Genomic DNA, 15,173 nt, shown 5'->3' on the forward strand with positions numbered 1-15,173 from the left:
ACAATAAATAGCACACTACCCTTGCAAAGTCAAGCATCCAAGAGCCACTAAATGCCAAAAAAAATAAGGCAACCCATATAACTTTAATCCAGAACCCATAGGCATATATATTGTGGCATCACTGTCATCTTACAAGGTAGATACTGCTGGTTTAATATTGTCTTGCCTTGCTCAGTACATGAACAGGCTGGGCTCCTTAAAAAGATCAATCCTTCAATACCTTTGCTGTTCAGTGATCCAGGCCTTGTCTCCCGTATGCTCTTCTAATCCTGTTCTACAGGCAGAAAATCCCATAAGGAAACAACTATTTTGATCATATTCTTTGCTACAGTATCCAGGTAATCCCACAAACATTTATTTTACCAAAGCTGTTACGCAGTGCTGGTTTTGTGATGCACAGTACAGTGTAAAGAAGAAGTGAGGATTAATCTGAAGTGCTCACAACTTGCCTGGCTGCTGAATTTCAGAGCACTCTACATATGTGGCATAGTTTTTGTATTCAAAGTACAGTTTCCACTTGGTAACAGTGGGAGAAGTAGCTGCTCTTCATTTACACAAATCATCTCACAGATAAGTAGACTATTATTGCCTGCTGTCTGTGAAAATCTGAGTTTAAGTGATTTGCCTAACACTATCATGTGGCTGATGCAGGGATATAACTTCACTCTCTCAAACACTGTTCAGTTGTACACACACTTCCATTTTACTGCCTACTGTTCCCCAACTCATTCACCAAGTTTACTACACACAGCCTTTTTTTTTTTTTGGTACAGAAATGTTGCTTGGGCAGATTTTCAAAGCGTTTCTATAGTTCATTAGAATTTCTACCTATACAGCAGAATAGCTCTGGTCAGAAAGCTGTATGGATAGTCATCTTTGTTATGTTCAGGTCATGAATACAGCCTTACCTAGTGGATGTGACACAGCTGCTGTGTTCTGGTAAGGCTGACAAAATACTCCATAGCACCACTGGATTTTCTGTGAACATAAAGACATTGTTTTCTGAGGAATCCAGGGTAGAAGTAAGACACTCGTACTCATAGGATGTTGTCTACAATGAAATGGAGATCTTAAACACCTATGCTACATGGCAATTAACTCCCAAAGCCCAATTTCCTTTATCTCAACATGTAGAGAATCTCATCAAGAATCTCATCAAGCTTGAAAATGGACAAAGACACCAAGAAATACTTGCAACTTAAGTGTTCATGGCACGATAGAGGAATACTACTTGTACACTGAACAGCACTGCACCCAGCTGACTGTTGCCGTTACAAATAAGAATAGCTGAAGTGAGATGTGACAGATGAGAGTAGATGAAGTGAGATAGCTGAAGTGAAGCTTGGCTGGAGCACTGCATGTTACTGCAACTGCCCTCCACAACAAACCCTGGGGGAAGTGGGCAGGGATTTTCCACACACTTCACCTTGGCCCCTCTCTTTTCACCAGTTCAGTGAACCCAAGCAAGACGGCTTCCCACATAACACCCAAACCCTGAACAACGTGAACATGCCCAACCCACTGACCCAGCTGTTTTTGCCTTTTAAGGGTGATGTACTGAGGAAAATGACAAGCATAAACTTGAAAATTATCTTTATTATTTCAAACCCCACTGACAAAATGGAAACGCAGTAACAGCCTCCCTTCACCCCTGAAACAAGCCCCATCAAGTACTGGGAGTAGCTCCTCTTTAATATGATTTTTGTCCCCCTCTCTGTGCCTTAGGTACAAGAGGCGCACTGCCAGAGAGGCACTGGGGAATGCCCAGCACTACAAGCACTGAGAGAAAAGATCTACGCCCACGGCCGAGGCTTCACAGCCAGAGAAGCCCTCCTTGCACAGGTACGAAGAGAGTGGAGCAGGCGCTCTTGCTGTCTGAATGGTGCATTTAACTGTCAATCAGAGCTCCTTCCCGCCTAACACTGCGGTCGTACAGATGAGCGGTGGGAGTGACAAGCCCTCGATCTTTCGCACTTCGATTGGCCGAATCACCCGTCAATTCACTCCGGGGAGGCTCCACCTCCTCAGTGCTTCCCTCTGAATTTGCGGTACGAGAGGAAAAATGGTGCAGCGATCTCTCACGATCTAATTGGCCAACTGGAAACGCCATTCAAGCTAAAGCTCCGCCCACCAGCGCCACAGCCTCTCAGCTGACCGCACAGCCCCGTGACAAGGGTGGGGGTGGGCTCCACTGGCGAGTGGCCAGTTTTGCCCGTCACTCATGCAGACTCCTGCCCGCCCGCCCCGATCTCACCCTCCGATTTGCTGTGGCGGCTGTCCGTCAGCGCTGCCCAGTGGGCGGAGCAGCCGGGGGGATTCTCTGTCCGACGGTGCGGCTCACCGTTTCCCCAGCGGCGTCTGGCAGCGCGGTGGGAGGCACGGCGGTGGACATGGGACGGCGTGGCGTGGCTCCCTGGGTCCTGGAGGTGGCGGTGCTGGTGACATCGGCTTGTCTCGCCGGTGAGCAAGTCTCCCTGAGCCGGCATGGGGAAACGCTGGCCTGGTCAGCCGCCGCGGGGGGCGGGGAGGGCTGCGTAGCCGTTGCGGGGAAAAGGGCGGTGAGCCCAGCGGCAACGAGCCGGAGGACGCGAGCCGGAGGAGTGTGGGGCTAGGGTGGTGTTGAGGGACACGAGCCTTCCGGGGGTTACCGGCGAGTGCGCGGCCCTGGGCGGGCGCTGCGGTGCCTGGCGCACCCTCAGAGGGCGAGCCTCGCCCGCTCCTCACCCCCTCAGACGGCCCCGGGACTTAGACCTTCCGTGGGCAGAGCTCGGGGGTGGGGAGGGGTGTATAGTTAGTTGCTTTTTCAGGACTGAGAGAGGTAGGAGCGGCAGCCCTCCCTTCTCCCCCATACCTGGCCCATCTGCTCCGGACACAGTGTGGAAGGCATCCCTCCCCCTAGTCCAGGGCCCCGTGGAGCCCTTTGGAGCTACACATCGTTTTGATGCTATGTACAAATTTTCATGCCGTGCTGCTTTCCTGGTCGCTGGAGGCTCTCTCATGCGTTGTGAGTCAGGCTTGTGATCAGCACTTAAGGCACCTAGGCCCCGTAAGTAGTTTTCACTCAGTATATCTAAGTTCTGCTGCATATGCTCACAAAGGCTTTTGAGGGCTGAGGCTCTCCAGCGGTACAGCCTCGGCAAGGTAGAAGTTTATATGTTCTGTAGGTGGGTGGGTAACAGTATGCAGAATTTACTCTTTAGGCTTCATTGATTATGTGGCCTAGTGGGGTAGTGTGGTCAAGCAATTATAGTGTGTCTGAGGAACAGGCTTGCACTCCTAAGTTCAAATTCAGGTATAATCATTGAGACCTTGAATAAGTCTGGCAAGGCAAACTTCATGGAAAGGGGTAACGCTATAATTTTACTCTCCTAAATAACGTCTCTGGCTTCTCAGCTTGTGGAAAGCAACATATGAAATTCTTCAGACTGAGGGAAAAAACACATTTGTACCAATTTTGCAAATTCCTTCTTAAGCAAATTGATCTGGAAACATTTCTGTCCTTAAATTGAGATTGATACACCCTTATGATTGGTAGCAGGCCATGCAGTGAACACATCAATTTAAAACAAAACAAATGCCTGAATCTACTCTGTATACATCTGTACATTTGACCTGTGCCCTTCCTTTGACTACCCTTCCCCAACCTGTGTGGTAGTACTTTGTACCTTCAGTATGTTTATCATAACATAGCTGAGATTTACTGTCAACATTTGTATGCAGGGTTATGACCCGGGCTTTAAAACAGCATCTTCAAGGTCAGGCTGGTTAAGTTAATGTTAGGGAGGATAACTGTGTACCACATCAATTTAATATTACATTATTTTTGTAAAGTGCCATTAGTTGTGCAGATGCCCTAGAAAACTATTGTGTATAGCTGCTTGGATTGGTAGCTAGTTTTCAGTGACCATATGAGTAAGTACCTCAAGGTTTTTTAGGGGGTTATATTATTCATGCAGTCTTGAAGTACACAGTCAGACTGATTGTATAGCTAGAACTTAGGTGACCTGTAAATATTTATTGCTCTCTCACTTGATTTTTCTCAATGTATGTGTCAGGTTGGTTTTCTGTTTAAACACCTACACGGATTGCTGGTGGTGGGGGATATGTCTGAAGTGTCACAGTGAGCATTTTAGTGCTTATGTATGCCAAATCAATGTCAAAGTTTAGAGAAGTTGCATTTATGACTTCATATTTTAAAGCTAGGTTGAAAAAAGCCCATCTTTTGCTTCTGTGGAGTCCTTTCTGACTTAATCACACAGTAAATGACTGTCATCACAATATAGTTTAGAAATAAGACTTTAGTCAGTTTTGCTACTCAAAAGTGATGGGGGAAGAGAGTGAAGCGGGATCCTGAATAAGTCAAAACCCAACATGAAAAGTATTGAAGGCTGTGGCTTTGCACAAGTAGCTTAGGTCCAGTACTGCATTCAAGGAAGAAAAATCATTCACAACATCACATGCTTGAGAAGGCAGAGCAGAGACACTGGAGAGGTTCTGCAGAAGCCAGATTGTTCCTGGCAGTGCTCTGTTTAAGCCGGCACTGACTTTGCTCATCCTGCTGGCTCTGGGTACAGCGGCTCAGGTGGTTGTCTACATGAAAAGAGGTGTCACGCCAAAGCAGCCCTGAAAGCAAACAGCTGAGCTGGTGCACAGCTGCTTGTGAAGTAGTGGGATTTTGGAGTCTGCCTGGCTTTACAGGGAGTTAGCTTTGTCAAGTCTGAACTGTAGCACTCCTCACAACCTGCTAGTGAGTACACAGGAGCGTACTGTGCTGTTGCTTGAATTGTTCTGCTTTTGCTAAATGTGGATCTGTCCATACTTAGTCATTGCTGGATAGAATCCCTATTTGCTGTTCCACAGCATTGAAACAGCAGGCTTCCACTGCTTGTGTTACATAAAGTGATAGGCATGAGAGGGAGGAAGAAGGAATTGGAGCTCTAAAATGGTCTTTCTGTGTTATGCAAGAGAGTGAGTGCAAGAACTCTGACAGCTTTTTATGCTTGTTTTCTAGATGTATGTGGTGATGAATTGAGTGTCTTACGATCGCCTCAGTCGGTTGTTTTTCGAGATGGGAACTGGCCCGTTCCTGGCGAGCGCATCCCGGACATAGCTGCGCTGTCCATGGGCTTTTCTGTTGAAGATGTATGTTTCAAGTCTTGATTTTTTTTGTCTTGACTTTGAAATGCCTCTAAAACTCACTTAAGATGCAAATCTTCCTGTCATGTGCTGGAATATATTCTGTATCATCCTGTTTGTCTTGGGGAATGCATGACTTGTCACAAGTGTGGTTTCCAAGCGCAGAGCTGTATCAGTCAGATGAGCAGCAACAGGCTGTGCTAGCTGGCTAGTTTGAATCATCAGCTCTAGAAGGAAGCAAGCAAATCTGTGGAGTCTTTATTGAGACGTTCTTCACTTTCTCAGAGACAGCCACATGCTGTGTCCTCCCCTCCATGGTCATATACTGAGAATCTCTCAAATCCACTGTCATGTTTTTGCCTAGGAGCTATCTGCAGACCTCTGCTTTTGGGTACTCTACAGATTGTGAGAAATGGCTTGGCTACTCAGATGTTTTGTCAAGTCAGTAAAGTTGGCTGCTGAGCACAGCTAAAAAGAACAAGTGAAATAGATACTTAGGAAGTATCTAGTGATAGTCCAAACCCTTGAAAACCTACTTTGTGTCAGGTTTTTGAGTATAGCTTTACTGCTGTTTAAAGTGAGGCACGTGAGTAGGAGCCCCTTGGATTGATTCCATCTTGCCTACTGTACGTTTTACTGGACTACATCAGAGACAAGTGGCTGTTGAAGCAGCATGTGAAAGCATAGTAGCCAAGCATTTCTAGCAGTGTCTGTGTGCTGCCAGATACTGAAAGCTACAAAGCTGAGATATTCTCACAATGATGGCAAGGGAGGTCAGTTTCTCTTTTTTTCCACGCTGCAGCCAGGCAAGAGGTCTGATAAGTCTCATTTGAATGCAAGTGTGGTTAGCCTGTGCTTCAGACTTTGTCTGAAAATACCTTACTGTAAATTAATTGTCTCTTTTTTTTGGTCATTAAGCTGGTAACAACCTCTTATGAGTAGTATATTTGAGTATATTTTAATCCTTTTATCATGCAAAAACAGTACCTCAGATGGTACTGTGTGCATTGCATGGAAAAACACCCAGCAAAACAGGGTTTGGCCCATTTTGCATTCCTGATTTTTGGCATACTGCTCATCTGGAAGTACATTGTGGTTATCATGGGAGAAAAAGTGTTGCAGTATGCATCAAAGCTTGGAATTCGGTTGCTCTGATGGCTCCATAACATCCCTTACATAATACTGTGAAATAGTATTATTGCACATTCTGGAAGCAGGAGGGGAAGGATGTGTTTAAATTACTCTCTTCAGTTAAGCCCTGAAGTGGAAAGTTATCAGCAATGTCACCAGGGCAGAGCTCACTGTGGGGAGTACTGCATAGCCCAAACAGTCTTTTTGCAGTCTCCATCAAGGCTGTAAGTCTGTACAACTGTAAGTCAAGGCTGTTTATGTTCCTGTTGGAACATAAACTGACAATGCAGTAGATGCACTGTAGAGAAATTAGAATTCTTGCTGTATTATATTGGAGATTCTCAAAAACATTCCTCTCCTGTTAGGATAAAACAACCCCTTTTTTCTCCCTGATAATGCCTTGAAAGTTTTCTGTTTTGTTTGGGGTGATGCAGGTCATGATGTCAATGACATGTAATTCTAAAATCCAAATAAACTGGTTTCACAGAGTTTAAGTGGCTAGGTCTTTGAGACAAATGGAGAAGTCTATTTGAATTAATTCCCAGCAGTTGAGTTTGTATTTTGTGCCTGAATACACAAGCCAGGTAGCCTTCACTGTGCTCTTACTGATATATAACTGAAGTAAGAAGAATCTTTTTCATGTTTCTGTGCAAACTTCTACATTTTAGATTAGTAGGCTGTTGAAATGATTGTCACTGCCATCCCTTTTTCCCCTCATGTCTCTTTCTGCTACTGAAAAGGTCAAGGTATTAATTAGTGTTCTGATGTTCTTAAGCCTCTTTCTGTGTTTTCTGAAAGGTTTTGGTTTGGTTTTGATTTTGTGGTGATTTGATTGTTTTTAAATTCAGCCTTCACTTACTACATACAAACTATGGTACTCCCAATTTAGTGATGAGAAATAGCTCTTACTGTATCCAATATGTGTAATGCTTTCTCAGCATAGACTTTGTTAAGAAGTTACTGGCAGGTTTTGAAGCTAGCAGTTTCTTCATGGTTAACTTGAGACAATGTTATTCAGGATGAAGATGCTCTAGTGTTAACTTCTTCATGAAAATAAAAAAGGGTTTTTTACTATTTTATAATAGGAACTTTCCTGGCCTGGGCTTGCAGTGGGTGATCTGTTTCACAGGCCTCGAGCTACCGTGCTGGTAACAGTGAAAGGAGTAGACAAGCTGACGTTGCCTATGAAAGGCGTTTCTTACCCTATTGAGAATGTAAGTATCCACATTTGGAGCTGTTGTGTGATTTCTGTGAGCCAATGAGAATCACCTGACTCTCTATTCTAGTCCTTCATGTTCATTTATACCTTCCTTTCCTTGAGTTCACATACTACCCCTCTAGAATGATGGATCAGGCTGTAAAGATAAAGGATACAGTCAGGCTCCTGTACAAAGTGAGAGGCCCTTTAAGATCACTGAGGGACTCCTGTATTGAGTTTGGTGACTTGTTTGAACAAAGCATGTTCTTGAAAGGTGCCTGATTTTGATATGTTTATACCAAAAGGCAGAGAATCCACTGCTTCCCAGGTTAAGTTACTGACTTACAGTCAGAATTACTAACTTTCTTGCTTCAGCTGAGTGTGTCATAGCATTTTGTATGATGTTTAGAAAAACTAATAGTTTTATTAGCCTGCCAGTAAATGTATTGTGTGAGGATTTCTTGTCATTGTAGTGATTTTCTGTAAGGCTCTTTTCTTTGTGCTTCAGCAGTTAGTCTTTCCACTGGCACATTTTAAGCCATCAGAGTTCAGGAGTTCATAACTTTACATTTGCACTAAGATTGAGTTCTCCTTTTATATTGCTTCTGTATTTGATGGTCTTCCTTTACTGATTGACAAGGCAGTACTCTTAGCTTAGGTAAGCCTCTTAATTTCACCCTTGTGGCCCCAAAAATATGTTGTCTGCCATATATACAAGTAAATTGATTACTCATAGATACACAGCTGATATTTCTTTTGCACATTGGCTCCTATTAGTTGTTGTTATCACTTTGGAAGTGTTTGTACTCTTTAGATTGAAGAGATGTTGTCCTATTTTTCCTATTTCTGTAGTTTAAGCAGATTATCTCCTTTTATATCATGAAGCCCTATTTTAGCCCATGATTGAACTTGGCTTTGTCTTGCAGGCTGTTCCTTTCAGTCTTGACAGTGTTGCAAATGCCATTCATACTTTGTTCTCTGAGGAAACTCCTGTGGTCTTGCAGCTGGCCCCCAGTGAGGAAGTGAGTATTGCTTCAGTTCTGATTTCAAGTGTTCTAAGTGGCTGGGGAGCAAGCGGTGGATGATATAAAGTATTTTGTGTTGGAGAGAGATTTCAAGTGTGATTGATTATTAACATGTGACTGGAAGAACTGAAAACTAACCTCTGTTGTTGTCAAACAATGGTTATTCCTGCAGAGAGTGTACATGGTGGGCAAGGCAAACTCTGTGTTTGAAGACCTCTCTGTCACACTACGCCAGCTGCGAAACCGCTTATTTCAGGACAACTCCATTCTCAGCTCCCTTCCTCTCAACTCCCTCAGCAGAAACAATGAGGTAAAAAACACAACCAGTGTGAATCTTTAGTGGTTTTTTTTCTTGTCTTAGCTTCTGCTTTGTTCTTGGATTTTTTGTTTGTTTCCCCCCCACCCCCTTTGGTTTATTTAGAAGTGCCTGCTTTAACTTCTTTCTAACTGAATTCTTAGAAGTAAGTTGGACTTTGGGTGAGTGTTAAAAATGAAGTAACTTTAGTGACAGACTAATTTCTTTCTAGGGTGTTCTGATGCCATAACAGACATATTCTGGCATTGGTTAGGCTGCACCTTGAGTCCTGTGTCCAGTTCTGGGCCCCTCAGTTTAAGGACATCGAAACACTTGAAGGTGTCCAGAGAAGGGCAACAAGGCTGGGGAGAGGCCTTGAACACAGCCCTGTGAGGAGAGGCTGAGGGAGCTGGGATTGTTTAGCCTGGAGAAGAGGAGGCTCAGGGGTGACCTCATTGCTCTCTACAACTACCTGAAAGGTGGTTGTAGCCAGGAGGGGGTTGGTTTCTTTTCCCAGGCAACCAGCACCAGAACAAGGGGACACAGTCTCAGGCTGCGCCAGGGGAGGTTTAGACTTGAGGTGAGGAGGAAGTTCTTCACAGAGCGAATCGTTCATCATTGGAACAGATTGCCCAGGGAGGTGGTGGAGTCACCATCCCTGGAGGCATTCAAGAGGGGATTGGACGTGGCACTTGGTGCCATGGTCTAGTCATGGGGTCTGTGTTGATAGGTTGGACTCGATGATCCTCGAGGTCCTTTCCAACCTGTTATAAAATACTGAGACTTGGAACGAAGTTAGACTTCCTTAACTTACGGTTTCATCAAAGAAAATATCTCTTTCTTCCTTGCCTCCTCCTCCAGGTTGACTTGCTTTTCCTGTCAGAACTACAAGTCCTACATGATATTGCAAGCCTGGTAAGATTTGATTGTAGTTTTAATTGTTTTGGTAAACATTTTCCCTATCTTCTGGCAGAAAATTCTTCTTCCTAGCCAATAAGAAATATGGTTGTGGAAAGTGAAGCTGGATTACTCACAGCAAAGAGATGCTATGAAGTGTGTTTTTAAAGTAACCTGTGTATCATTTCATTTCTTTCTGCCTTCAATGGTGTGCCAAAGCTGTCTCGACACAAGCACTTAGCCAAAGATCATTCTCCAGATCTGTATTCCCTGGAACTGGCTGGTTTGGAAGAGGTTGCAAAACGATATGGGGAAGACTCTCAGCAGTTCAAGGATGCTTCCCAGATTCTTGTAGACTCTTTGCAAAAGGTATACTTTCTGCTTGATGAATAAAACTCACAGGGTTACTAAGGAATTAATTTTTTTGGTGTCAGCTCCAAGGGAGTCAGTGCATTGACTGTCTTCTGCTTTGAATTGTCACTTCATTAGTGATGGCTTGACTTGGGTTTGTTTGGTTTCTAAAATGCAGTTGTTCACTTATAAAACTGATTGTTACAATTAGTCACTGTGGAAAGTGTTGACATGGTTCTGTGATGTGTTAAATATCTTGTGTAAAGAAGCAGGATTATATTGAAAAAATACCAACATGACTCAAGATGTTTTTCCTAAATAACTATATTGCATTTAAAACCACCAGTAAGTCTCACAAAAGCTGGCTCAGACTGGTGGAAATCTTTATTCCACAGTACAGTGGTTAGTTCTGTCTTGCCCACAAAGCTATATAAATCTAAACTCCCAAGCCTCTAACTGCTGTTCATCTATTAATGTCCATAAAAAAGTAATTCTTTAGTAGGTGTTCACAGAATCACAGAATGTGAGGGGCTGGAAGGGCCCTCAAAAGATAATCCAGTCCAAATCCAAAAGAACAGGATCACCTACACCAGATCACACAGGAACACACCCGGGCAGGTCTTGAATATCTCCAGAGAGGGAGACTCCACAACTCTCTGGGCAGCCTGTTCCAGTGCTGTCACCCTCACAGGGATGAAGTTTTTCCTTATGTTTACGTGGAACCTCCTGTGCTCCAGCTTGCACTCATTGCCCCTCGTCCTATCATTGGACATCACTGAGAAGAGCCTGGCTCCATCCTACTGACACCCACCTGTCACAGATTTTTAAACACTAATGAGGTTACCCCTTAGTCTCCTTCTCTCCAAGATAAATAGCCCCAGCTCCCTCAGTCTCTCCTCATAAGGAAGATGTTCTACTCCCATAATCATTTTTGAGGACCTATGCTGGACTCTTTCAAGCAGTTTTCTGAGGTCCTTCTTGAACTGAGGGGCCCAGAACTGGACACAATATTCCAGATGTGGCCTCACCAGGGCAGAGCAGAGTGGGAGGAAAACGACCTTCTAACCACAGCCTTTCTAATCCACTTCAGAATGGCATTGGCCTTTTTGGCCACAAGAGCACATTGCTGGCTCATGGTCAGCCTTCCATCCACTGGGCCCACTAGTCTTATGTAATCATGAGGTAAAATCTTTATGATGACCAGTCTCTTGAGAGGTAGAAAAGTATGTTGGAAAAATGTAAAAGCCAGAATTTGCTAAGATAAGTAAGTGTTTTCTCTAAACCTCTTTGGAGGTAAGCAAATAAAGTACCAGACATACTACTCTTTGGACCAGATTGCAGTATGCAGGTTCTTGATTCACTTAGTGTCTTATTGAAACTGATAGACATACAGTTAGGAAACAAACTAGTAATTAGGCCTTGATTAGGCCCTCTCTGAGGGGTGAAAGAATGGGTTTCAGCCCAGAAAGCAGTCATCATCTGCAGCAGTCTGAACAGTTGTCAAAGGGCGTGGCCTGCATTAGGAATAGTGTGGCCAGCAGGAGCAGGGTGGTCATTGTGCCCCTGTACTCTGCTTTGGTTAGGCTGCACCTTGAGTACTGTGTCCAGTTCTGGGCTCCTCAGTTTAAGAAGGACATCGAAACACTTGAGCGTGTCCAGAGAAGGGCAACAAAGCTGGGGAGAGGCCTTGAGCACAAGCCCTATGAGGAGAGGATGAGGGAGCTGGGATTGTTTAGCCTGGAGAAGAGGAGGCTCAGGGGTGACCTCATTGCTCTCTACAACTACCTGAGGGGTGATTGTAGCTGGGAAGGGGTTGGCCTCTTCTCCCAGGCAACCAGCACCAGAACAAGGGGACACAGTCTCAAGCTGTGCCAGGGGAGGTTTAGACTCGAGGTGAGGACGAAGTTCTTCACCGAGCGAGTCATTCATCATTGGAATGTGCTGCCCAGGGAGGTGGTTGTGTCACCATCCCTGGAGGTGTTCAAGAGGGGATTGGATGTGGCACTTGGTGCCATGGTTTAGTCATGAGGTCTGTGGTGACAGGTTGGACTCGGTGATCCTCGAGGTCTCTTCCAACCTTAGTGATACTGTAGAGAGATGCTGTAAACCAGGTGGAAGTTGGCACTCAGTGGAATTCTAAAATACTGTAAACTTTCCATAAACTTCTTACTCCTGAAGCTGACATCTTACAGTTCAGTACATCTTGCTAACAAAGCTCTCCTTGATGCAGCCTAGATTTTAAATCGAATCCCTTTTGGTTTTCCAGTTTGCAGACGAGATGTTCAATCTGTACAACGGGAATGCAGTAGTAGAAGTGGTGGCTGTCAAGGCATTTAATTCTCCCCTCATGAGGAAGAGTCGCTCCATCCTCCAGTCTTCACAGGTAGTAGATGTGCAATTTATTGACAGTGATCCACTATGCATCACTACTTTGCTTGAGCATAACCTTTTTTAAGGACTAGAATGCTGACTGATGTGTAAGCATGGATGTGAAGAGATCAGCTTACTTGTCATGATCTTCACTCCATCATGTAGTAATAGTGGGTGGAGAATGCCTCTGGAGGTCATCTTTTCCAATCTGCTGCTCAAGGCAGGATTAATTTGGGAGTTTTATCAGGCTGCTCAGGTTCTTGTTCAGCCAAGTCCTTGAAAAGGCTATAGCTGGAAGTCCCAGAGCCTCGCTGTACAACCTCATCCAAAGCCTTCACCACGTTCACTGTGAAGGCTTTTTCCCCTTGTGCCTTGTTAGAATTTGCACTTTTGCCTGTTTCTCCCCAGTGCAGCAGTGCTGCTGAGCCCTGCCTCCCAGGTAGAGAAAAATTGTCTCCTTGGCTTTCTGCCTACACTTCAGGCGCAGCCCAGGATGTTGTTGCCCTGTGCCGTGGCAGCTGCACGCTCCTGGCTCCTCTTTCACCATGTCCATTAGGACCTTCAGGTCTCTCTCTGCAGAGCTGTTGCCCAGCTGGTCAGTGCACAGCCCATCAATCCCCAGCCTGTGCTGCTGAGTGAGGTTATTCTGTCCTGGGTTGCAGGGCTTCGCAGTCATTCTAGCTGAGCTATGTCAGGCTCCTGTCATCTCATTCCTTTGGATTCCATTAATGTCAGTCACATAATCATTTCTGCATCTTGTGTGCCATTGCCAGAATTGTCTAGATGAAAATGCATCTCTCCTACTCGGATTGCTGAGGTCACTGAGGTAGTCAGGATGTGTTTTGTATGCAAGCTAACTTTTAATGCACACTTTCTATTTTGCAGAGTGAAACAGACAATCCATATAACCTTGCCTATCCATATAACTACAACTACTCTGTGATCTTCAACATCATTCTGTGGATGATGATAGGCCTTGCTTTGGCCGTGATAGTTATCTCCTACAACCTCTGGAACATGGATCCTGGCTATGACAGCATTATCTATAGGATGACAAATCAGAAGATAAGAATGGATTGAACTGCACTGCGTTTCAGCGCGAGGAAGAGCGAAGCCTCCTTTAAACTGTGTGGAAAACAAATGTCCTAACATGGTTAATTGTGGAATTTTTTAAAAGGTGTATTTATTTCTAAGTATTTTTTCTCCCCCCCCGCCCCAAGCCTATTTTAAATGTTAGTAGTAGTACCAGATGGGATTTAGACATCGAAATCTGCTTGTTTAAAGAAGAAAAAGGGGAAAAAAAAACCCAACCCACCCCAACCAACAATCCCCAAAGTAATTGTTATTAAAGTAACACCATTCCATCTTGTTTTTTTAAGCTCATGTTACACTGAGTGTTTTGAAATGCCCTGTACTGCCTGTGGCTGTGTGCAAACCAGATAAACCGAAACGATGATAGCACCGCCTTGTTTGAGACTTTTACACTGGAAGGTTAGAAATCCTAGCTGAGTTGTTGTGTTGTATATTATGAGCCAGCTGTAAATGTTTGATGTAAATATTTATAATGGCTGTATGTAACTTCAGAGAGGATAGTAATTATTCTTTAGTAAAATACTAAGTAGAGAAATATTTCTACGGGACTGCGATTCTAGTGGCACCGACGGCGTTTTGAGCTGGTGGGGATGGCTCAGGTGTGAGCTGCAGACAAGAAGGATCCTTTACCTAGAACTTTTAATGCTTTGGAGGTAAATTAACACTGGTGTGGCTGGTCTATACAGTGCAGAGTCTATAAATAGTGGAGTAGCACCAGTCTTGATTGTGGTCAAAAGTCATGTACAGTTGGAAGTTCCTCTTACGATGCTTCATATTCCTTCCATTTGTGTGGATGTTACTATTGAAACAAAAATAGGATTCTTTTTGAGGATAAGAGTGGACCAACACTTGATTTAAATATATCTGGATTATAGTCCTGCTTCAACCATTCAATAAAATAAAGAACAGTCTTTCTTGAAGACACTCATTTTTGTGGCATCACAGGTGTAGCTGCTTCTGTTTACTATTGACTCGGCTGAATAGAGTAGGTGCTGGCAGCTTTCTATATATGACAGTGGGCCTGAATGTAAACACTTCAGTTTAAATTGCCTTTCAAAAGTAAATCTTGGAAGATAACCCTGTATTGATTGATTTTCCTGAGCCAAAGAGTGGAGGTGTTTAAGAGCAGGCTGGATGAGGCTCTGGCCAGGCTGATGTAGTGTGGGGTGTCCCTGCCCATGGCAGGGGGGTTGGAACTAGATGATCCTTGTGGTCCCTTCCAACCCTGACTGATACTGTGATACTAAGCTCTGTACAGAGTTCTTTCAAAAACCTTGCGACTTTTCAGCAACTCCTTTGCTCTTGTGGTGAAAGGAATTCTTCCAGGCTACAGCAGTGTGAGTAGAAAACACTTCTTTTTCATCTTCTTGTCTTCTAATATGCTTAACTTTCCCTACTGTTAGGAACTATTCTACTTCCAGGAGAGATCTGCTCATTGAATTAATTTGTCTCAATTTCCTGGCAGTGTCGGATTTGCAGGGGTTTAAGTTGCTCCTGTCTTGCGGTTCTGGGACATGTGCTGCAGCTTTGTCCAAGTTCAGGAAATCCAGTTAACAAGCATTGAAATTATTTTTAATGGCACTTAAAGTAACTCTGGATGATGAGGATGGATGGATGGATTGAAAAGAAGAATTGCCCTGCCAGTTTCTCTTGACAAGAATGTTTAATCTGATTACTG

At 44.2% G+C, this 15,173-nt stretch overlaps 1 protein-coding gene across 1 annotated transcript; it reads left to right on the top strand.

Annotated features, from left to right (window-relative positions):
• Positions 1-2,287: 2,287 nt before the first annotated feature.
• On the top strand, positions 2,288-14,415 carry ATP6AP2 (ATPase H+ transporting accessory protein 2). Its single transcript, XM_068155093.1, has 9 exons — positions 2,288-2,460; positions 5,012-5,142; positions 7,353-7,481; positions 8,392-8,487; positions 8,663-8,800; positions 9,647-9,700; positions 9,902-10,051; positions 12,300-12,416; positions 13,289-14,415. Exons 1-9 carry the CDS (start codon positions 2,391-2,393, stop codon positions 13,481-13,483), a joined length of 1,080 nt encoding a protein of 359 aa, XP_068011194.1. The 5' UTR covers positions 2,288-2,390; the 3' UTR covers positions 13,484-14,415.
• The last annotated feature ends 758 nt before the right edge of the window (positions 14,416-15,173 follow it).

The sequence above is a fragment of the Melanerpes formicivorus genome, unplaced genomic scaffold, assembly GCF_026170545.1.
Source record: "Melanerpes formicivorus ecotype bairdi unplaced genomic scaffold, bMelFor1.0.p_v2 SCAF_30, whole genome shotgun sequence".
Taxonomy (NCBI): domain Eukaryota; kingdom Metazoa; phylum Chordata; class Aves; order Piciformes; family Picidae; genus Melanerpes; species Melanerpes formicivorus.

Bases quoted from the DNA above. Each gene is read 5' to 3' on its own strand.
- ATP6AP2 (XM_068155093.1), top strand. From the start codon at position 2,391: ATGGGACGGCGTGGCGTGGCTCCCTGGGTCCTGGAGGTGGCGGTGCTG. The intron at 2,461-5,011 runs GTGAGCAAGTCT...CTTGTTTTCTAG, and splicing joins GACATCGGCTTGTCTCGCCG to ATGTATGTGGTGATGAATTG. The intron at 7,482-8,391 runs GTAAGTATCCAC...TTTGTCTTGCAG, and splicing joins TTTCTTACCCTATTGAGAAT to GCTGTTCCTTTCAGTCTTGA.